We start from the raw sequence: 23,769 nt of genomic DNA, 5'->3' as shown, positions 1-23,769 counted from the left end.
CACCCACCCAGCATTCACCAAAGTCTCCCTATAACAAAGGTACCTCACTTTTGTGGTAGGCCTAGTGCCCATGACATAAAACGGTCTAAAATGTACTGTGGAGACTTCGAAATTATTGATTACAAAAAAATACCTTGTTTTGTGAGGGTGTCAGGCTCCCCAGCCAATCTGGATGGTGTTCTCCAGCTATGAGAGCGATGCCAGGATTGGTCTGAGTGGCCGGTTCTGCTGCTCAGATATTGCCTAGGAGCCTCCAGTTTTTCTCCAACACTGCTGTGAACAAAGTCGGGTTGGAGAAATAGAATTGCGCATGTCTGTTTGACCTATCTAAGAAGGCCTGCCATACTTACATGCGCACTTCTAAGTGTCCACCACTCCTGCCTTTCATGGCACCGTCGCAGCCCACCTGTGTCTGCCAGCCATTCACAGAAAAATAAAATTATATTGTTTTACTATAATTTTATTTTTCTGTGACTGACTCTGACGAGTGGGGCGGTGCTTCTCTGCCATTACACAGGAGCCGCCTTTGCCTTTTAGTGTGATTACTTGGTAACTGCACGTTGTAGGATGATGCTGACAACAATTCCGAAACTCAGCTTAGCTAACCTGGCCAATAGACCCCATGAGTATAGAGCCAAAGAGTGAAACACCAAAATTCTCTATGGCTTAGAAACAGGTAATATTGGATCCCACAAAATCACAACTGCGTCACTTACTTCATGCTGCACTCCCTTTACACCACTTGAATACTAGCTCTGGAGCATTGTCCAGTCCCCCAGATACTGTAGAAGGTGCTTGTTATATTGTAATATGCATCATTGTAAGTGAGCTGGTTCAAAACCTTGGGGTTCTTACCTGTTCTTCAGCCCCCTTTATCTTTCGAGGTAGGTTTTCACAATACAAGTGTCACTACATACAGAAGTGAACAATACTGAGTTTAGCTTCAATGTACAAGGATTAGGTTAAGAGAAGTGCCGGTGCACCAGCAGGCACAATCCTTTTGTACTTCTTTGAAGATTAAGGGGCCCATTAGGATCTCGGGCGGATCGCCACCACCCCCATCAATTTCCCCTGCCATATTACTATGGCGGGGGGGGCCGAGGCAGACGGAAAGACGGTCCTCTGCTTTTCCGCCCGGTGAACAAGTTAACAGGGCAGAAAAGAGTTTAATATGCCTTCAATGCCGCCACGGAAAGGCAGGCGGTAAGTGCTTGCGGGGCCCGTTGTGGGCCCCCAGGGACTCTGGGGGCTGGGGGGTGCACATGGGGAGTACCTATGGTAGCCCCCTGCAGTTCCAAGCACAACATGGCAGTCATCGCGTGGTGCCTGCCATGTTGTTCATGGAAGTGCACAACATGCCTTCCTGGCATTGTGGCGGCCGGTGCTGAGTGCACCGCCCGCCACAATCGCAGGAATGCAGGATGCACCCACCACTCTGGCGGGCACATCCTAATGGCCCTCACAGGACCCCCGCACTTATGGAGGGCAGTCCCATTTCCCGATAGGCCGCCATCCTAATGACCCCCTAAGTCTCTCTTGAGGCAGCCCAGGTGGAATGTGGGTTCCATGTTTTCTGTACAGATATCAATCTGTTGCAATTTGTGCATGTCCTTGTAGCTAGGATAGTGCTGTTTGGATCAGCAGCTTATCTTTCAGGGATCACAGCAGCAATACTTATTCATTGTCTTGGGATTCTTCTTAGTTTTAGAGGATATAGCAGCACATAGTGCCCTGATCTTGGAAAAGTGTACTTTCAGCTGGTGCTGTAGATTGAAATCACAACATACACAAGATACTGGCTCCACCTGGCCAGTGCCTCTCCAAAACAGGGAGCATTGGCAGGAAACCAGGATAGGGTCAGATGTTTTGCCAACGTCAGATTTGAAAGGAAAAGAAAAAACAACAGTCAAGAAAATGCATATTGGAAAGTAACGGCAAGTGGGTATCTGATGTGCCTGGTCAGAGTCTGGGACCGAGCAGCCTCTACAGACAAACCACTTTCACCCAGGCATTGTTACAAAACAGATCTCTGGATTGAACATGCTTTGCTGTCCAGAAACAAGATGTGGACAAAACTATTGAGGGGTCACTTCCGTCATTAATTACTTTGAAGCTAGAATGATCATCACTCTGATGCAAGACACCACTTCTTCTGTGAGATAGAATCTATCTACAGAGAAGATAATACTTCACATATTTCCCACGAATACCATACATGAGCACAGCCACACTATACACACTCAGAGGGGACGGTACAAATAGGGTTCACCGGAGGGGATCAGAAGACACCCTCCGTAAGGCATAGGTTAAAGGTCCTCTTTCCCTACCTTTCAAATTAGCAACTACCCGCTTTCAGTCTCACCCATAATCTAGTGAGCGGGAACTATCTACTCTTTACTATAGGTCGGGTGTATTGTGCTGTACTGGCGACACATAAGGCAACGTCTCCATTGGGCACACAAATGTTGAGCACACCGGAGTAAAATATGCACCCTGAAAAGTGAAAAAAGGCAGGATACCACGACTCGCCATGCCGTGGGAGGACTTTCATTCTTCCATTAACTGTACTGGTTACTCTGCAAGAATGCCATCTAAAGTCACTGGTACCAGTTTGATCTCATTTCTTTTTTGCATTGATAAAAGTCATTCAAACTAATTCACACTGTCCTGGGCAATTGACCATTTTCCCCATGCCTTAAAACGTCTCTGGTTTGCATCTGTCAGCTTTTTGGTTGATCTTTGCTACAGATGAAAATGGTGATCTGCCTTTGAGTTAAAACAGTTCTGATGTTTCCAAACAGGTGAAGATTGAATGCAACCTATATGATTTTGGTCAACTATTGAGAATCGCTAGGACATGATTACAAAAAAGTTAAACTCACTTTTGTGTTTATGTCTCAACATCTTCAGCTTGCAATCCATACAGTTTGTTTCTTATAATTAAGCATGTATTTTGTTGATAACTTTCTCTAGGAACGGCGCATGATGCAGTCATTCCCGTATCTGTTGAACGTCAATGAAGACCCTCAGCTTTCTGGAGTCCTCAAGTTCTTCATACAAGAAGGTTTGGTGTTCCATTTTGGTATTCTGCTGCTCTGATTCCATTACTTGCTATTTTTTTATCCTTCAGTGACCCTGGCATAAGCATAGAGTGAGACCTAACATAAGTCAATGTATGGTGCAGTGCTTATGACAATAGCATGATGTGCAGTGATATGCGCATTGCTAGAATTATGCAATTCAGCAACTGCAAAGTGTGTCACATAGTTATGGATTTGTTTTATGATGCGGTCATGCCTGTGCAATTTTCAGTGTTGAGCAAATTAAACTGCTTCTTGGTAAACTGAATGAAATGTAACTGAATCTTCTACAAAAGACTTCAAGATAGCTCCTGGTAGTCTGGTAAAGATAGGTGGTTACCTGTAACAGTTAATTTTTGTATTCAAGCATTACAGATGTGTGAATTTTGCTCAGATGGCGTTAACATTCTCAATATATAAAAACAGAGAAGGTATTACGTCTACAGCAGGAACAAAAATGTACATAATGAATTGTAATTCAGCAATTTAGGGGCTAACTGGCATCCTCCCCACCTTCCTGTGGTGAAGTGCGGCCCCTCTGCATAGCTGCCAAGATTTCAGATTGGTTATGTGTGACATTTTCATGGTTTCAGTGTTTTCATGAGTGACATTCACCGACCAAATGTGTGACAATTAGAGTGACTCTTTCTCACAAAAAAAAACAAGCAACAAAGTCCAGGAAACATATAAATGTCAGAAGTTACACCTATTTGAGCAACAAGAAACTCTAAATGCTTTCAGTTGTAGGCTTGCAACATATAGCACTATATTTTAGGCCTGGGCGGTAAATTCCGTTCCGCTCGCGGAATTTGGGTAATTTCGAGTTCCGCAGAGAACACGAAATTGCCCAAAATTCTGCGTTCCGCGACTTTGCGGAATTTTTTGCTTGTTCGCGTTCTCAAAATGCGTGTTCGCGAGATATTTCCCTGCGAGCACGCAAACAGCAATTGCAAACAGGAAAAAAGCATTGCGAACAAGCAAGTCCGCGTGTTTGCAGAATTTCTGCGTGTTCGCAGAGATTTTTTACTGTTTCGCGGAGATTTGCGTAACGCGATTACGCAAATTCCACCCACCCTAGTATATACATACACAACTTTCTACCCCCTTGAGCCAACCAGGATTCATCTCCTTTTCTCTCGGGTTACACCGTGATAGACATGATCTGCAGTGATTGTGATGCACTCTGAAACTTCATTGGAATCTTCCTCAACAGGACCCAACACCAATACCCCACTCTTCTTCAGCTTTCTGCCATGCACATATTACGTCAACACCCTTCTCTAAAAATCAAAACGCTCCTACTAACTTGTAGGACCTCCTCACTTTCTACATGATTGTACACATCTTCTGACCAGCAGCAGTACAAAAAACAAAATTAACACATTCATCTCCGAAGTCAGTGTATATTTGCCAGGCCATTGTAACTTGGCTGAATAAACACTTTTTAACACAACTTATTTTTGATCAAACCACTTTTCCTCCCGCTATACAGTACTAAACATTAATGATATCATTCTCAAACTGCACAGTGACAAACATCACTCACTCACTGTCTCAGAGCTGGCATTAGCTCTCTGGCGCCCACTGCAACAATATTTTTTGGTGCATTCGCAACAACTTTCTTCTCCAGGGATTGCCTCACTACCACTCTCCAACAATGCCCCACATCTCTCCATAGCCCATCTCCAATATCCATTTAATTTGTTTTATAGTGCTATTCTTATCAGTGTTTGGTGAAAGAGCACTTTACATCACAGGCACATTACACAGAGACAATTAATCATACCTGCGTACATTAGTCTATAGTAAATGCTGCATGAGACAATGAGGATTACAAGGTGTAGGAGTCACATGTTAACATGTTATCCATGCTAGTCAGCAGTATATTTTAAAAATGTTTGGTCTGGAGAAGCAAAGACTCCGAATTAAAAACATACCACCAGGAGCGGCGGGCATGGCTTGTCGGTGGGGGTCATTTGCATTCGAGGGCTTGCGGGGCTTTAAAAAAGAAAATAATTTTAAAAACTTACCTTGCCGCCACTGGGTCCTGTGTCTTCTCTCCTGCTCGCCTGTGTCTGACTCCTGGTCAGCTCCCAACCCCTAAGCCAATCACAATGCTCCAATGGAGTGCTGTGACACAGCGCTTAGTCCGGGTCTGTAGGGGTGGGCATGTTCTCCATGCAGGCTGTAATGCTGCCTGCATGGAGAACAGGGGAGTGCGAATGACTGTTTGGGCGGACCCAGAGGGCCGACCAAATAGTCATTGCACACAAGAGTGTCTACCACTCCTCCCCTGCAGCTCAGCCCCACCCCATCACGCACTCCCGCAGAAGGAGGAAAAAATAAAATGATAATAACAATTCCGTCATCATTTTATTTTTTCCTTTCTTTGCTGCTCCTGGCAGTGGTGTAAAGCTCCTCCGCCTTAGGGGAGGAGCTGCCACTGCATACCACAGTGGTGGGGGTTGGCTTTACTAATAAGAATGTATTTCTATCCAACCAAACCCCTATTAGCAACATTAGGATGATGGACAACGGGTAAAAAACATAATGTTCTGGCCTATACCATCCAGTTTGCATGCAGCTCTTTGATGACAGTTCATAGGCCTCTGTGCTGTATTAGGATATAACTTATGAACTGCAAAGTAACGAAAGGATCTCTGTGACAAAAGCAGTAACCCACTGAGCTATCCACATAAAAAAGAGTTCTGTGATCTGTGTGGTACATGTTCTTTCCAGCAGGCAAATGAACCCTCTGTGCTACCTTATGATAAATCAAAACTACCACTATACAAAAACTCAGATCTGTCTCCAGCAAGAACATTAATCACCAGGGTTATCTTAACATTTTTAGTATTGCCTGAAAACTGCTGGACACACAAGGAAGTCTGTAGAAGGTTCTTCCCATACATTATTCCTAAGCCCAGTAGCATCCCTGGCTCAGAGCCAGGTGAGTCTGCACTGGTACCACCCTAAAGCCAGCCCTGCATAGCACTCTCTAGTGTTTGCCCCACTCAGTGGTGGGAAAAATAATGCCTGCTGCCTCGGGCTATCGCTGTAGCTGAAGTGTCTGTGTACTCACACTCACTCACTGCTGACTGTTCCTCAGACACTCAAGTGCTGGAGTAAATTGCCGATCTGGAGATCACAAATGGCATTGGCCCTCCTCTCTGATCTTTTCTGGTACGAGGGCAGCTCCAGCTGGCAGGCTGGCACAGATGATGCTGGTCTGTCAGAGTACACTTAGAAGTCATGGTGAGAGAAGGCAGAAACAAATGGTAGTTATTGCCGTAATAAATAACTACCATTTGTTTCTGCCTTCTCGCACGGCGAGAAAGCAGAGGTTCCTGGTTGGGGGTGGGCGGAGTTGCTCGAGGGCAGGGGGGAGTGGCTTGCCCACTGTTGTTAATACTGTCTGTTTGGGCAGCCTGAGGCCGCCCAAACAGTCAGTATGAAGTACAGTGGGCAAGTCACTCCCCCCTGCCCTCGAGCAACACCACCCACTTTCCCTGTTCTCTCTGTATGCTGCTGCATACAGAGAGAAAATGACGTGGGTGGGGCAGCGGACTAACCAATCAACGCTGCGGTGGAGAGGAGGGAGGCTGCCTGCCGCCTTCCTGATGACGTGCACAGTGCTGCAGGAATCGAAAACCAAGACGGCGGGAGTCGGGAGTCTCCGGACGGGACGGTAAGTTACTTTATTTTATATTTGTTTCCATTAAACCCCTACCGCCTCCCCCCTCATCCCCTCCGGTCGTCGCGACCCCATTCCCCCCCGCCCATAATGCCGGCCGCGACTGCTTGTGACACACACTTTACTGCACAATTCTACTAAGAAGTACCGCTGCCCTCTGTGGGTGCTATTCATCTGGATTTTGAGGCAGGCGGCCTTCTTGCAAATGTACAGACGTTTGTGTTAATTGCATTTTGAATTGCCAAAAATTGACATGATTTCAGAGTTACTCGGATGAGCTGTGGTAAAAGTGAAGCAGACATGACAGCAAATTTCATTTCAAATGTTTAAACCATGAAAATACACATGCGGGAATGCAGATCAAGATTTAAAACGGGAAGAGAGTTGGTATGTTTTTGGTACACACGCCAGCGTTTGTAGATTTTCACTTGCTTATTTTGTCAGCCTAACTTGTAGCTGGGGTTTTTAATTCAACACGATGACTACATTCCTCCCTCAAACCTAAGAGTTCATACCGATTTACAATAGAAACATGAAGGTAGCTATTGATTTACAAACACAAGGCTCCATTTCTCAGTGAAGGTATTTATAGAAATGCGAAATCATAAAATGAAGGTAAAATAATTATAAACCAAAAGGAGCATTGTGACGATAAACCTGCCATTTAAAGAAATAAATGTTCTACCTCTATAGCAAACAATCGGCAATCACCTTTGTACTCTGCCGAGCCTGGTGTGATGTTGCAACCATGCTTTAAGACAACCCAGTAGGTAAATTTTCCTGCTACTGAGACCTGTTTTTCCGTAGGCGCCAAATTCTATGGGCCTTGGGCGGCTGGAGTATTTCGGCGAAGGGGTCCTACATTTGTAGGGAGAGTGTGGGAGCTAATGAGGCAGGGAGCAGAGAAGTGGAGGGCAGTGTAGCAGCCGAGTGGCCCGTGTTCAAAGGGGCAGTGTTCATGCAGAAGGACCAGCGTGAGTGCAAAGGTTGAAGGCAGTACTGAGGGTAAAAGGAGGAGTAGAGTGTAAACTTCTGGGCATGGTGCAGAGGGCACAACGTGAGAGCAGAATGGGCTTGGAGTTGGTAAGGCAGTGCATGAGCAGAGAGTTGGGGAGCAGGCAGGGTGGGCTCTGAGTGAAGTGAGCAGGGTGCACAGGGGGTAGTATGGTGCCAACCGCTCCACATTTTCAGGTTTGTTCTACAATGGCGGCTTCTTTCCCACTGCCTGCAAAGAAGCACTGCGGTCGTCCCTTGGCCTTCTAGGTGACTTGTAGGCGGGTAGGCGGCAGTGGAAGAATATTGCTTTTAATTCTTAGAATATTTCAGTCGAGATGTCTAAAGGGGCTGTAAATGTATAATTGCTGTATAATCCCCTTGATGGGTAAAGGGCTTTTGGCTTGGTAGAAGTTCTTACAGGGCGTTATCAATTTACCTTCACATATTTCAACTTCCATGTCGCCAGGGGTAACACTTTGGTAAGCTTAAGCCCCATTTCTTTTGAGTCAGTACAGTACGATATTAATGTTACGCCTCACCACTTTCAGATGTCACCAGCCACCAGTACATAGCGTGTACCTTTTAAAGACACTGTTTCAGTGCCTGCTCTATTGACCAGACACAAACAAAGCTGACCCCCAGTTCCCTACCCTCCTACCCCCTGTAGTGTGTTCAGACATGTACCGGTTCACCAGCCACACGTTTGAGGGCTTGCCTTTACACCCACACCCATCTAACACATGCATCACCAGTTAAGTGACCCTGCCAATAAAAGAGCCAGACTGCATGTGTTCAGGCCAGTTTTAGTAACTAATATGCACAAAGTGTTTGTGTCTTCACACACAACATTTGCCCACAACATTACATTGGTGACATGGGTCTGACCCCACATGCCGGGCTACCTCTACTGCCATGAAGGAGGGGGAGATACATCCTTAGGATCGGCCGGTCTTGTATGCCCTGTGGAAGAGGGCATGTCATCTCAAGAAGGAGGAGAGCCCTTTCACCGCATGAGAGGGAGGGAACAGAGACCTTCCAGCACCTCCCCACGTCTGCTGCCATCCGTCTGCTGAGAGAACGGTGCGAGGTGAGCAGTGCGAAGAAGTGTAAAAGAACTATGGGCAACACACCGGCTATGCACATGCCCCGGTCCCTCGAGGTGTGGCATGTTGCACTGCCCACCTGTCAGTGAAGCTTTTCTGCATGAGAAGGTGAGGTATAATAGAAGGAAGAAGCCCTGGGGGGCTCCCTGCCACAATAGAAGAGTGAAGAGTGACTGCAGCACCACCTAGCGGTAGCCCATGGTACTGCACCTCAACGAAGCAGACATTTTCACAAACATGCCGGACACCTCACATTTAGCCTGAAATGTATATCTCTATGCACCCATAACAAAGAGCCCCATGAAGTCCAAAGCTACCCAGCCCAGAAAGCATCCAAGGGTCCAGCCAACTCAGCAAAGCAAAAGGCAGCCAAGTCCAAAGCAGAAAAGCCAACAGAGCAGCCTGCCCTGCAACAACAGAGTCAAGCAAAAACCTCAGTATGCAACCACATTGTCCCCATAAACTGTATTGCTCTCTGTGAAGCTGAAGGAGAGAAATGTATGCTCCACCACTGCAAGTGTACACAGCAAGCTCACAGAGAGCCAGAAGTTATCACCCTTAAAGAGACACAGCCAAGGGAAGCCATCTGTGCACACTAGGCTGCCACAGGGAACAGTCCACTCCTTAGCACTCCCCTGTGAAAGCTGCCCACCCGAGCAGACAAGACCATCTCAGATCGCAGCTGCGGTGTGCATGAAGGACAACCTACATAGTTGCTAGAATGTTCCCTCTAATTTTTTTCCTCTGTGTGCGGCAGTGGAGGGTCTCTGTGCGCTGCAACCATGGCTATGTGCGCCAGGAACCAAACTGTGCGTGTCTGCGGCAACAAATGGCACTAAAAACGTGCATTGTCACACATACAGAGCCAAAATAAGGGTCTTAAGGGTAGTTTGTAAATTTATTGTATTGCCTATATTTTCATTGTTGTGTCTCTGACTGCTGTTGTCTGTCTTCCCCGCTGCCTGTACGTGGTCCGTGCCCCTTTTTCTTCCATCTGTTCCCCTCGCTGTCCCTGTGCTCTCTCTGCCTGGTCTTTCCTTCTGTACCCCTCGCTGTCCGTGTCTCTGCCCAGTTTTCCCTTCTGTTCCCCTCGCTGCCCCGTGCCTCTCTGCCCGTTCTGCCTTCTGTTCTTAGCTGCCCCTATATTTCTGTATTCTGTATTTTGCCTCTGTGCCATTCGTTTTTTGTGCCCATCTGCCCTCTGTGCCACTCATTTTTGTACCCCTTTTGCCTTCTGTTCCACTCATTTTTCCCTTGTTTTTTGTGCCCTTCTGCCCTCTGTTCTACTCGTTTTTTGTGCCTTTCTGCCCTCTGTTCCACTTGTTTTGTGGGCCTTTCTGCCCTCTGTTCCACTCGTTTTTTGTGCCTTTCTGCCCTCTGTTTCACTCATATTTTGTGCCGTTCTGCCCTCTGTTCCACTTCGTTTTCCCCTCGTTTTTTGCCTTTCTGCCCTCTGTTCCACTCGTATTTTGTGCCTTTCTGCCCTCTATTCCACTTGTTTTTTGTGCCTTTCTGCCCTCTGTTCCACTCGTATTTTGTGCCTTTCTGCCCTGTTCCGCTTTGTTTTCCCCTCGTTTTTTATGCATTTCTGCCCCTCTGTTTCTCTCGTATTTTGTGCCTTGCTGCCCTCTGTTCCACTCATTTTTGTGCCCCTTTTGCCTTGTGTTCCACTCATTTTTCCCTCGTTTTTTGTGCCCTTCTGCCCTCTGTTCCACTCATTTTTTGTGCCTTTCTGCCCTCTATTCCACTCGTATTTTGTGCCTTTCTGCCCTCTGTTCCACTTGTTTTTTGGGCTTTTCTGCCCTCTGTTCCACTCGTATTTTGTGCCTTTCTGCCCTCTCTTCCCCTTCGTTTTCCCCTTGTTTTTTGCCTTTCTGCCCTCTGTTCCACTCGTTTTTTGTGCCCTTCTGCCCTCTGTTCCACTCGTATTTTGTGCCTTTCTGCCCTCTGTTCCACTTGTTTTTTGTGTCTTTCTGCCCTCTCTTCCACTCTTATTTTGTGCCTTTCTGCACTCTGTTCCACTTCGTTTTCTCCTCTTTTTTTGCCTTTCTGCCCTCTGTTCCACTCGTATTTTGTGCCTTTCTGCCCTTTGTTCCACTTGTTTTTTGTGCCTTTCTGCCCTGTTCCACTTCGTTTTCCCCTCGTTTTTGTGCCTTTCTGCCCTCTGTTCCACTCGTATTTTGTGCCTTTCTGCCCTCTGTTTCACTCGTATTTTGTGCCTTTCTGCCCTCTGTTCCAGTTGTTTTTCCCTCATTTTTTGTGCCCTTCTGCCCTCTGTTCCACTCATATTTTGTGCCTTTCTGCCTTCTGTTCCACTCGTTTTTTCCCCCTTGTTTTTGTGCCCCTTTTGCCTTCTGTTCCGCCGTTTCCCCAGCCGCTGTGACCTTTTGTTTAAGTTTTTCTGTTAATTAGAGCCCCTTCACGGGCTCTGATTAACAGCAATACTTAAACAAAAGGCCACAGTCTGCCCCGCGCATTACTAACAAAAGCGTAGAGACAGTTTCCAATCACAGCGTGTGCTAAAGTACCCGCTGTGTTTGGAAACTGACTACGCTTTTGTTAGTAAAGCGCGGGCAGACTGTGGCCTTTTGTTTAAGTATTGCTGTTAATCAGAGCCCGTGGAGGGGCTCTGATTAACAGCAATACTTAAACAAAAGGCCACAGTCTGCCCACGCTCCCACATAGCCACCAGCCCCCCCGCCTCCTTACCTACACTCGCCATGTTCCAGCCGCTCGCTTCTTCAAAGCGGCCGGCGGCGCGACTCTCTCGTGCGACTTCATGTGTGCGCGCTCCACGCGAGGTGGTGCGCGGTGCTGTAAGGAGAGTTGCGCGCGCGCCCTAGAGGGAACTGTGAACGGGGGTATCTGTTTGTTTTTATGGTTGAATACTAAATAAGAATTTTTTATGCAGTTGGAGTGTATATTTTTGACTTAGAATACTGCTCCATCCATGCTGAGAGATTTCAGCTTCACAGATTGATACTTTAAATATTATTTATAGAAAGAGTTAGGTGGTTACGTAAAGATCTAGAAATAGCACTTATTGCTAAAACACCACCCTCCATTCAGGGGTGTTTAGTGTTCAAAGAGGTGTATTGGCCGCTTTTACTACATACCACTAAGGGCCAGATGTAGGTCGGCCGGTAACGGCCCAAAATCGGTATTTTCGGCCGTTACCGACCGGTTTACAATATTTGGCATGTAGGGGGCAATATTTTACCGAATCGGTAAAATTACCGATTCGGTAATTTTACCGATTCAGTAAAATAAAAAATCTGTAAATTTACCGATTTGAAGCCACCCATATGTAGGTGGGACTCTTCAGAGTCCCAGGAGCCTTTACGAATCGGTATTTTACCATCAAAACCAATTTGATGGTAAAATACCGATTCCGGTGTTCATGCACATGTGTGCATGCACACCTATGTCATCTGACAGGCAGACCTGCCCTTAGGGCAGGTATGCCTGCCACATGGCACCTGTGCCTGTTTTGGGGGTGCCAGAGGGTGTCAAAGTGACACCCCCAGCACCCTTGTGAATTCTTTAATTACCAATTTGGTAAATACCGAATCGGTAATGCCTAATCATTCCTATGGGCTTCAAAGCCCATAGGAATGAATGGGCATTACCGATTCGGTATTTACCGAATCGGTAATTAAAGAAGTGTTAAGGATTCGGTAACGAATCCAGATGTTGGCACGTACATATCATTTACCGATTTTGAAATACCGAATCGGTACAATTCGGTATTTCAAAATCGGTAAATGTTTTTTACCTACATCTGGCCCTAAATCCCTTGTTCCGAGTTGCCAGGAGCAGTATCACCAGGGGAGCACAGGGCTGGGCTGGAAACATCAACCAGCCCTAGAAGATTGCTGCTTGACCGGCCCTGGGGTATGGGGGCTGCTAGTAAAAAACATCACTCCTGCTTTTGTTACTGGTGGCCGATATTGCAGCACTGTTGACAAAACCGGCCCCCAAGACCAGAAACCCGGTCCCCACCCCTCGGGCCCACCGGGTAAAGGCCAGGTGCCCGCTACGACGAGTCCGGCTCTGTGGGTGATAAAGGTCTGAGCAACTACAAGTTTTTTAGTGTCCCTGGGTCTGAAATTATTTGGGGCACAAATTCTAGACCCAGAAATTCCGGGCCTTAATACACTTCACCAGGAGACTTGTGAGGAGCTGTGAGACTTCCTACAACTCTAGGCCTGACCTCCGCAGTGGTGTAACAAAACTTGAGGGGGCCCCCCTGCAAGTACATGGAGGGCCCCTCTCTGGACTCACTCAGGAGCTCTGGGGCCAGAGTACTGTCCTGAGGGGGGCCCCTGGAGCTCAGGGGCCCCCACACTACGGGGGCCTTGTTTACGCCACTGGGACTCGGCCTGCCTCATACTCCAGCATGGGGGAGCAGGAAAAACTCCTCCCAGCTAAAGTAAAAGAATCTCTGCCCTTCCGCCAACCTCTGCCCCTGAATCCATCTGGTCCAAGAAAAAGCCCATGCGACACTTACCAGTTGCTTTAAGCAGATGATAAATGTTTGCACATATGAGCCTGTAATTTCCCCAGGAGGGAAAAAAACATGTGGAATTGGCCCCGGTATTCCCAGATCTGCCTCTTATTCTCCATTCCAGGAGACTTCACAGGGAAATACCAGTTGGAATCGTGACTTTTGTCCCCAGTATCTCCCCACAGAGTCATTGGGAAACTTTTAATGAGTACTTAGCTGTGCACATGAGTTCTATTTAGAATCATATATACATTTATTTTGTGTAGATGTCCTGTAATTCTGTCCTGCAACTGGCCCTTGTGGACAAGTGTGGGCACCCCAATCTAACAAAAGGAAGAAATATAACATTTTGTCGGCCGTGAGAGAAAGTGAGCTTGGTTATAAGGTACAGTAAGTAAGGTTGTTGAAGGTTTTGGGGAATAAAATCAGTAAGCAACAAGGATGAATACTTTGGGCATATGTCACTCCAGGCTTTTTTACACTTGAAACTTGATCCTTATTCTGTAGAACATCCAGATAGGCTTTTTAAAATAGGAATGAAGTTCTCCATCCATTCTCTAAATGAATGCTACTTTTAAACAGTTAATAGGAACCACCCAAGGTTTACAAGTTATACCAGATTGTCAAGAGACTAGGTTACTAGTTACCCTAGTTGACAGAGAAAAGGAACTATTCAGTAATATTTTGGTTTGTTATGTACGTCTTTGCTTCAGAATGACAAATGTGCTTCTGTGCCATCAGAGATTGTCAACTGAAGACAAACGGTTGTATGACGGAAACCTGCAGGTATTTACCCCGCATGCCGTTACAACGCAGTCAGTACCCCCACGTGCGACATTACCACATGTTATTTTAGAACGCAAGTTGTTACAACGACTTGCTTTAGGGGGTGCTGGACTTTGGAATAGTATAAATTACAATTGCAACTCCAGTCTACTCAAAAGTAAAAATTCCAACACCAGTCTAACAACGTGCCCCTTACAGCGAGTCGTTGTAATGACTTGCGTGCTAAAGTAACGCGTAGTAATGTCAGATTCAGACTACCAACCTTGTTGTAAAGGCTGGACTTTGTAAAGACTACAGGGTAAATGATGTGTCTCAAGACAAGCATATGCCCAACAGTCGTCCGGGAATTGACTATGTAATGATTCATGTTTGGATTCAGTGTACATAAATGTATCCCAAGTGTATAATAAGAAAATGTGGCATGGGACCAGCAGTCATGGACCAATGTTATAGATCCCTTACCCTAGCACATTAGACAGCCAGATGGCACTAACCAAGGATGTAATCTAACAGACACTTCCTTCCTGATGCAAAATTTAAACTGGCAGACTCTTCAAAACCTACCTTTCACTCTACCCTCCTTAAGCGTAGAACAGAAATGGTATGATGCATGTCTTAAATCCATTACTGATTTGTTTCATTCAAGGATAATCCCAGAAACAGTAGTCTTATCAATCCAGGATGATCTAAGGCGGCTTGTGGATGGGGTGGAATCAGGAATATTGTTAGATTTGCCGGTTGCTTTATTGCCATGAACAAAACACTCATTTATCCATTGTGTTTGGCTTGCTATAAAAGGATTGTGCCTGCCCCATCCTGGTGTAGCAGACCAGCTTCCAGGTATAGGTTTCTGACAGAAGAGGCAGCTAAAGCTCCACCATCAGAAACCCAATAGGCCACCCACTTCCTAATGAGATAAATGAACTGCAAGTCTGGCCGTGCTCCTCGCCGATTTACGATAAGGGTTCGACTCTCGCAAACTAAATGTCTCCCAGAGTACTGAGATCAAGCAAGAAAATACAGAAAATAGTCTTAAATTGATTAATACCTTAAAATAGTCTATGTCATGATTGAATTCTAACTCCACTCTTTTTCAGGTTCGTGTGATGCAGGTCAGTCGCCATCAAATGCAATAATTCTTAGAGGCTTGGGGTAAGTAAAAAGAAAAATTGGAACTTTATGGCATGTGTTCGTATTTATTCTTAGCCACTGAAACCATGTAAACATAAGGAAGTAACTAATTTGCATATTAAGTGACATGACAAGAAGTGACATCATAGGAAGTGGTACCCTGACCTTAACATTTCTTGTATTCTAAAAGGAAAATTCAACTTTGATCCTGTGGCAGCCTAAAAGTCTTTGTAATAACCCAGGAGTATTCTTTCTAGTTACTTATATGGGAATATGTTAATACATCATGTAATTTGTTTTGCTTGATGTCCAGTATTTTTATTTAGATTTCAGCAGTCAGAAACTGCACATCTGTATTAATAAATCTCAATTCACTGTGGAGATCGGTTTTAGTGAGTGCAGGTCACTCTTTCAGATCCTGTCATAATGAATACTGCCCTTCAACCTTCCAATTTATATCAAACACAATGTCTCAGCTGGACAATATTTAAAAACAGGACAGTTTAAGGCAATGGTGTCAATAACAAATGGGGAGGGGGGAAAAAGGGAGAAGACCCCAACGTAGGTAAAGAACGTAAGGATAAACTATAATTTCATAGTATGTAGAAGGCACTACAGCACATGCACACAAAAATGACCATAACACACAAGGTGAGCACTGGGCGTGTAAGTGAAAGGGTGGGGCAGCGCAGTGACAAGGAGTGTGAAAAACAGCGTGAACGGCAACAGAATTACAAAACAATAATAAAAAAAGAAAAATACAGGTCGTCAAAAATGCAAGTTATATACAGTGTTTTTCAAGGCGTATTTAGGTAAATAGATTGACCACAACATGCACGTGTTCTAGGCTGGGTAGTCGACGGCGTTTCAACCTGAGTAATTACAGGTCATCATCAGGACAATGGTCAATTGGTTTGTGGTAGTGCTCCAATTAAGAGGGGAGATGGTGGATGATAAGATCCAGGCGATAAGGTCAATCAGAGCATCCGGTCAATCGGTGGATGCCAAAACAATCCAGGAGGCGAAACCATTAATGGGGAACCAGTATGGGTAGAGCTAATCCAGGCAGTGTCAACCCGGAGGCCAGGCAGTGGGCCGTTTGAATGTGGGCCACAGGTCCCGGTAGCAGCGGTGCGAAGTCCGTCTGTAGAACGGTCCGGGGGGAATGAAGCCTCTGTATGGTGGTCTCTTTTAAAGAATTATTTATAATAAGATTGAGTCATTCTTTCCCCCATAAGGTGGAATATCTTTGTCTCCTGCTGCGCATTTCCGCATTGATTGATTGGAAAACAGTGCTCCCTCAACCCGCTAGAGACACATGGAGCCCTGATACCAGCCCACTGCAAATTCAGACTGGCCGAGGATAAGCAGACAGTACAACCATCCCACAAAGACTGTAGTACCAGCATTGGAATGCATTTCCCCAGAACCATATCACTTCTGTAAAGCTAATTAATGGTTATAGGCCTTAGAAGTGGGTGTGCATTTCAAAACCTGAACCATACAGGCAACTTCAGTAGGAAGACATAGACATCATTGCTCTAGGTTCCCAGTGCCACATAGACAGGCACATTCTCAGAAGCTACAGCATGATTAAGACCTGTGATCAAAACAGGAAAAAGGGCCTTGCTCTTGTTCCTGCATCTGCTGCCCACCTCCAGAACACAACTGGAAGAGACAGAAGTTCTGAGGTGAGGAGCACTCAGCTCAGTGAGTCTACCCTTGAGTTGCCCACACCCCTCATTTAGACTGCTTTCAGTTAAAAAAAATCTGCAACTCTACCCAGGGGGCCACCAGGTAAGCCAGCCAAGCGAAATGCTTGCACCAAGTTCTCCTTCATTGTTTACTCATGCCGCCTTGATGGTAGTGTGTCTGTTTCCAGAATCACAGCCGTGAGCCGCACAGACCCCACAAAGGCCTGTATAGTCAAACAGACAGGCACTACTTTCCAACTTTAAGATTGTCCCAAGTTCCTTATCTTCTCAGAGACCTTGAGAAAAGATAAATCTAACTTTGCATCACAGTTTTAACTTGAGACGCCTAGGCAGGCTGGCTTCAGCACTGGTGGCGCCAGTGCAACAATGTTAGTTGGTGCCCCCAATGACCACCTCCACCACAGATGTTCCCACTAGCACCCTTTAACAGTGACTAAGTCTCCATAACCACTCTCTCCCACAGATTAGATATATAGCACCACTCATACCAGTAAACGATGTCAGAGCACTTTGCATCACACACACATTACACAGAGACAATCAATCATACATGTGTAAATCAATGTATAGGAAATGTTAGATAAGCCAAAGGAATAAAAGTGTAGGAGACACATGTCATCTCTACGGTAGGCAGCATAGTTTAAGAGTGCTTGGTGTGGAGAAGCACAAACTCAGAGTCATAAAAGAAACAGCATAGTTAGGAGTTTTCTTTAATAATAAGAATTGATTTTTAGCCAAAGTGACCCTTTTTGCAACATTAATCAATGTTCTAATGTATACTTTGCAGTGTGTATGCAGTTCTATGATGAAAGTAAATAGCTCACTGTTCTATATTAGGACTTTAAGTTATAAATTGCAAGAAACAAAGAAATCTACTTGATACAAGTTCTTTGCAGCAGGCATACTTACCCTCTGCACTAACGTCACATAAGTCAAAACCTCAACTATACAAAACTCTGATCTCTCTCTATGAAGAACATGAATCACAGGAGTTATCTTGACATTTTTGTGAGGCCTGGTAATTGCAGAGGAACGGAACTCTGCAGCAGGTGCTTTAAAAATATAATAAACTTGCAAACACAGCGCCCCCAAGAAGCCAGCACCTGGTGCAGTGGAACCGGCCGCACCGCCCGGGAGCTGGCCCTGCGGCTAGGGTCAAGACCTCTGAGTCTGGAGTAGCAGAGGGACTCTTCCTCACATGTTTGGCTACTAATCATCACTGCAATTTCTTGTTGATCTCCGTGACTGGAATCCTGGTTTCATAATGATGCAATGCTGAACCCCAACAGTGGAGAACAAGATGAGATACCGGGAGCAAGTACAGTGGAGCCCAAGGCACCCCCAACACCTTTGAATCCTGTGGAGAGGGCTCAAATAGAGATACAAGGATATATGAATATATGGAAACAGAACCCACCAATTAGTCTTCTCCCATCCCTGAAAAGGACTACTGCTCACTAAATCTCCCTGCATACCACTCCAAGGATAAGCTGACTGCTTGGATAGGAGCACTGTAAAGTGTGAGTGAATGCATGTTTTGCACTATCCACTGGTATGGACACCATCCCATATCTCTCTGTATCTGGGCTTTGATAAAATGGAGATCTTGCGCCAGCACCAACCTGGACTTGAGCACATTCCCATTCATCAGTAATCCAATGGAACTGTGTAGCTGACACATCCTCTCTGCATCCTCCACATATTTGGTCCTTGATGGAGAATTAAACAACAAATCATTCCAAGACTGGTATAGATTGCTACTTTTACAATATCTGGTAGTCGCCACTGGGGCAACCACCTTGGAAAAATACTTAGGATAGACTTCAGACCAAAAAGGAGGTCATATACTATAAATGTGATAAAAGAACGTCAAACCTTGGGAATCAGTAATGAAGAACCCGGATTGGAATGTTAAGATAAGCATCCGCCAAGCCCAGTTTTGGCAGAGTCACATAGTCAGGTGACTGATGCTCTGAAGGCTGTCCTGCAAAACAGATTCACCCCTTTCAGACTGTTGATCTTGTAATTCCTGTATGATCAGTGACATTAGAAAAATATGACAGTGAATCTTATCACTTTGATGTCTAATGGGCACCGGACAGATGGCCACCTTGTCTAACAGAGATTAAAGTTCAGCTTTCAGTGTGGCCTGTTTGTCCAAAAATTTCAACCAGGCTTATGAGAGGCATGGAATTCGGTAGCAGAGAAGAGAGTTCAGTCAGGTATTACTGTCACAAAATGTCCAACACCCAAGTATCAACAAAAACCCTGCCATCCATCGAAGTCCCCTGAATCCTTTCCCTAGGGGAACCATGTAGATAGTCGTGAGTGATGAAAAGGCCTGAAAGTAGGATCACCTGAAAACTCCTATCCCAGAGCCCACTCTTTGCCCCAGAAGTGACGAGCAGCACTTCTTGGTTGGCTAGAAGAAGGATGATGGATGTTGGACTTGGCCCTCACTGCAGGGTCACCCCAAAATGTTGCCCTCACCATTCCTCTTTTGCTTAATTTGTTTATGTTGGCGATAGTATTCTGTGCATTTTCCCATTGCTAACCAGTAATAAAATGCTTGTGCTCATTCCCTAAGAATTAGTAAAATTGGCTTACACCTGAATAGCATATTTCATTTACGTATAATTCCCTAGTTAAGTGGCATACCTTATAGCCAGGCCCGTAAATTAAATGCTCCTGGTGAGCCTGCAGAAATTATTGTGTCACCCACTAAAGTAGCCCTTCTAAACATGTCTCAGGCCTGCCATTGCAGCCTGCTATTAGTTTGAAACTTCCATTGCGACTTGGCAACAAAGCCAATTTGACAAGCCTAAAACTCCCTTTTTAATACATATAAGTCACCTTTAAGGTAGGCCCTCAACAGTCCATAGGGATGAGTAAATTATAATTATGAGATCGGACATGTACTCTTGAGTTTTACATGTCTTGGTAGTCAAAATCCGTTAAATTAGTTTTCCACTACAGTGAGACGAAGCCTCTACCATTAGACAACATTAGGTTTAATTAATGCTAACTTTTGATTGAGAAGAGGTAGGAAAGTCATGATTAGTTTCTAAGGAATTGTAATTTTAAATCATCTTTGATGGTAATGTAGGCTTTAAGTCACAATTCTAAAAATTCCACTTTTAGAAAATTAAAAGACACAGATGATGGATGGAATGCAGAGGAAATCAAACATTCACCCCCAGTCAAGAGATCCGGGTTAAATGCATTGTTTTTGCTCACCTTGCCACTCCAGTTTAGAACTAGCCATATGCAAATCAGTCTTGACACTGAGCCTCCTGGGAATAGTCCAAACCGAACTGCCAAGCCAGTTCCTCCCTGGACCAGAAACAAGCATCCTGGGACCGGTTTCATGACATCACCCCTCATCAAACAGGCTAGCTTGAATCTAGTGGTACAGTGATCCCGGGACCCACGTCTGGGCATACCTAGCACAAGTAGGGCGAGAAAGCAAAAGACACAAAGATGATGGACGGAATGCAGAGCAAATCAAACATTCACCTGAGTCATTAAATCTGGGTTAAAACCATCATTCTTTTGATCAACATGCAACACCTTCCCCTTCCCTGGGACGATTTCCATGTGGCCCGCCCTCCCAGGCCGATTTCCTCTGGGCCTGGTCTTTCTTTTTTCATTTTTAAAATTCTTATTTTTAAATTAAAGGGAGGGGGCGCGCAGCCCTCCTTCTCTCATCCACTGGGGTCTGCCCTTTTTTTTAAAGGGATTGGGTCTGCATTGCCCTTCGATTTGGCCCCGGGGACCCGAGCCCCCGTAGCCTGGCCTCTATACCAGGTACCCTGGTTTCACCCAGTTTTTTTTCTCAACAGGAAATCCCTCCAAGACAATCAATCAACATATTCTTTAGTGGAAGAAACCCAAATATTGTTTCTTCCAATGTCTATGACTTAACCTGTAATTATTTAACACTTTCAGCAGATATGTACACCTGAATATTTCTCCCCAAAATTAAAACATTCCTGTGATTCTGGATGAAATGACTCAGCAGTTTTCTTTTGCTAGGTTGTAGCTTTTGTCATTGCCTTTCCCCCAGAAATGTTTCAAAAAGAAGCATTGTGCATGTAGTACTTACATTTGTAAACAACATGACAAAAGACAAGACTTATACAAATCAAAGACAAAAAACATTACATGACATGACTTATTGAATATGTACAATACAGTGTCCAACATTGTCCTACTAAACAGTCCAGCCCAAACTGCCAAGCCATGTCCTCCCTGGATCAGAAACAAGCATACTGGGACCGGTTTCAAGGCATCACCCCTCATCAGCTAGGCTAGCTTTAATCCAGTGGCACAGTGAACCCAGGATCCAGGCCTGGGCATACCTAGTGAACTTAGGGTGAGAAAGCAAAAAACACACAGATGATGGACGGAATGTAGAGAAAATCAAACATTTACCCCATTCAAGAGATCTGGGTTAAATCTACCATTTGTTTGCTCTCCATGCCACCCCTACCCCCTTCCCTGCGCCGATTTTGGTCCAGGGGACCCCATCCCCCTGGGCCAGGCATTTTTAGAATGGGAAAGGTGGTCACATGGCCTCCCCTCCCTGGCCTCATTTCCCCCGGGGCCTGGCCTTCCTATTTTGATTTTTTTAATTCTTATTTTTAAATTAAAGGGAGGGGCGTGTCAATACCATGACCAGTGGGAAAGTGGCGGGACGAAGGTCCACTACCGAGTTGGAGTCGCAGGCCTGTGCTAATCTGCCTACAGTTCGCCCGGTGTCCTCAACGGGTCCTTGCCCCCTCTGTTGTCCCTATAAGGATCTATGCTAGGGGGGGGTGCTAATTCTTGTTGCCCTAAAATTTACCATCTGCCTCTAGATCGATAAAGGTGATGGATGAGTCACGCCATGGAGAGTAACCCTGGGCGGAGTTCGCGGAGTTGAACTACGCGAAGTGCAAAAAAAACCTCTGTCGCACTATGCGGAGCTCCACGAGCGGCAGAGCACAGTTCAAAAATGCCATTCGTGGTGATTGCACGGGGCCGGATACTTGTCTGCACTGTGCAATCATTGCGAACAGCACCATGCACAGCACAAGCTTACCTTTTCTGCATCTCGAGTAGATTTTTACTCGAGCAGCAGCTTTATCAACGCAAACAGGCAGTTTCTCATCAATCGCAATGAAAAAACTTACCCCACCGCATTGAAAAATCTCGCCGGGAGGTTTATTTTCCATGCTCCCGCTCGCCAACTTGATGTTGGCAATCGCGAATGAGGAAAAATCTCATGGGAGGTGGATTTTCCTCGTTCGCCAACTTGATGTGGTGAACACGAGCGAGGAAAAAAACTCCACTCCGCTGCGCGAAGTGGAGTTTTTCGGAACTTCGCGAGCTCCTCGTAACACGGAGTGCGGGAAACTCCGCGAGCGGAGCGGAGTTCACTACCCAGGGTTAATGGAGAGACTGGAGAAAGGGCAAAGATGGCGCTTCAGCCTGCTCTGATTGCCCGCTGGGGGTGCCTCCAGGCCTTGGGGGTGATGGAGGGGCCGTGGTTGTTTTGCTTTCTAATACTGTTATCCAGTTTCTCCTCAATTTTCTCAAGTCTACCAAAGAGTGGGCCAAGCAGAGCCTTAACCAGTTCTTCCAACTGATTCCAGTCAAAGCCAAGGTTTTGGGTGACGGCAGTTCTTTTTTTTTTTTTTTTAATTTTTTAAAACCTTTATTGTAAAAAGCACACAGCTATTCAGCCCAACATCCCGGAGGCAAGGCAGCATAGTATAGAACGGTCATAGTGCCTAGCGATTCATTTCAGGACAATGCAGGTTGTTTTATTGTTTTTTAAACAAAACTTAAACAAGCGCCCAAGGGCGCGAAAAAGGCAATGGAAATGAAGAAGACCACTAGTCGGTAGGAGGCGGAAGGAGCTGGAGAAGTAGTAGAAAGAACTGAGACAGAATGTAGCAAAAGCAGGGGGGGGGGAAGGAAGAGCAGGAGAATCAGTACAAGAGTAACATAGCTGTCGTCAACGTCTATGGTGACAAGCGTTCATCTCGTGGCAACGGTGCAGGTGGTAAACACAAGTCCCCTCTATAGGCATTCCAGGCACCCCATACCTTGTTCCACGTCTGAGGCCGCCCCCTGGCAGTATACACAGTCTTTTCGCGCAACATACACCAGTCCATGTTGGCCTTCCATTGTACCACCAGGGGGGCCACATTAGAACCCCACCTCTGCGCTATGTCCCGTTTAGCGACCATATTGCCCAGTGTGGCCCACCGGGTCTGCGCCGTATCATAGTCATTGGGCTCCCAAACATTCAAGAGGCACCTACGCGCCTCCGCCGCCAACTCCACTCCAGTCACCTCCCGCATCACTCTATGAACCCTCTCCCAATAAGGGGCAATAACGGGGCACTCCCACAGTATATGAAGAAAGGTGGCAAGGGCTCCGCAGCCACGGCGGCAGAGGCCATCCGGCGAGAAGCCCATGTGCACCAGCCTGGGGCCGGTGACATACACTCGGTGAAGGATTTTAAACTGGACCAATCTCAGACGCGAGGAAATGGCTACCTCCTTAGGGGAGGACACAGCACTCTGCCAGTCCTCATCGTCCAGTTCCAGCCCATCGGCCACCCACTGTTCTCGCAAGCGCTGGAGGAGGTCCACCTGGACGTTGATTAGTTTCTTGTAGGACAGAGAGATGGCGCTATCAGGCATATGCCCGTCCAACACCCTGTCCTCCAAGGGGGAACTTTCGGGGATGTCACCCTCCTCCGGCA

General features: G+C 45.9%; 1 protein-coding gene across 1 annotated transcript in view; it reads left to right on the top strand.

Moving 5' to 3' along the window:
- Window positions 1-23,769, top strand: part of LOC147708518 (kinesin-like protein KIF28) — a 685,351-nt gene that overhangs the window by 281,286 nt on the left and 380,296 nt on the right. Inside the window, exons 10-11 of the mRNA XM_086927203.1 lie at window positions 2,974-3,064; window positions 15,264-15,318. Coding sequence (XP_086783329.1) covers window positions 2,974-3,064; window positions 15,264-15,318 — 146 coding nt within the window. The remainder of the gene's footprint in view (window positions 1-2,973; window positions 3,065-15,263; window positions 15,319-23,769) is intronic.

Source organism: Lissotriton vulgaris, chromosome 6 (assembly GCF_964263255.1).
Source record: "Lissotriton vulgaris chromosome 6, aLisVul1.2, whole genome shotgun sequence".
Taxonomy (NCBI): domain Eukaryota; kingdom Metazoa; phylum Chordata; class Amphibia; order Caudata; family Salamandridae; genus Lissotriton; species Lissotriton vulgaris.
Note: the sequence above shows the minus strand (reverse complement) of the source record. Positions and strands in the feature narration are given on the sequence as shown.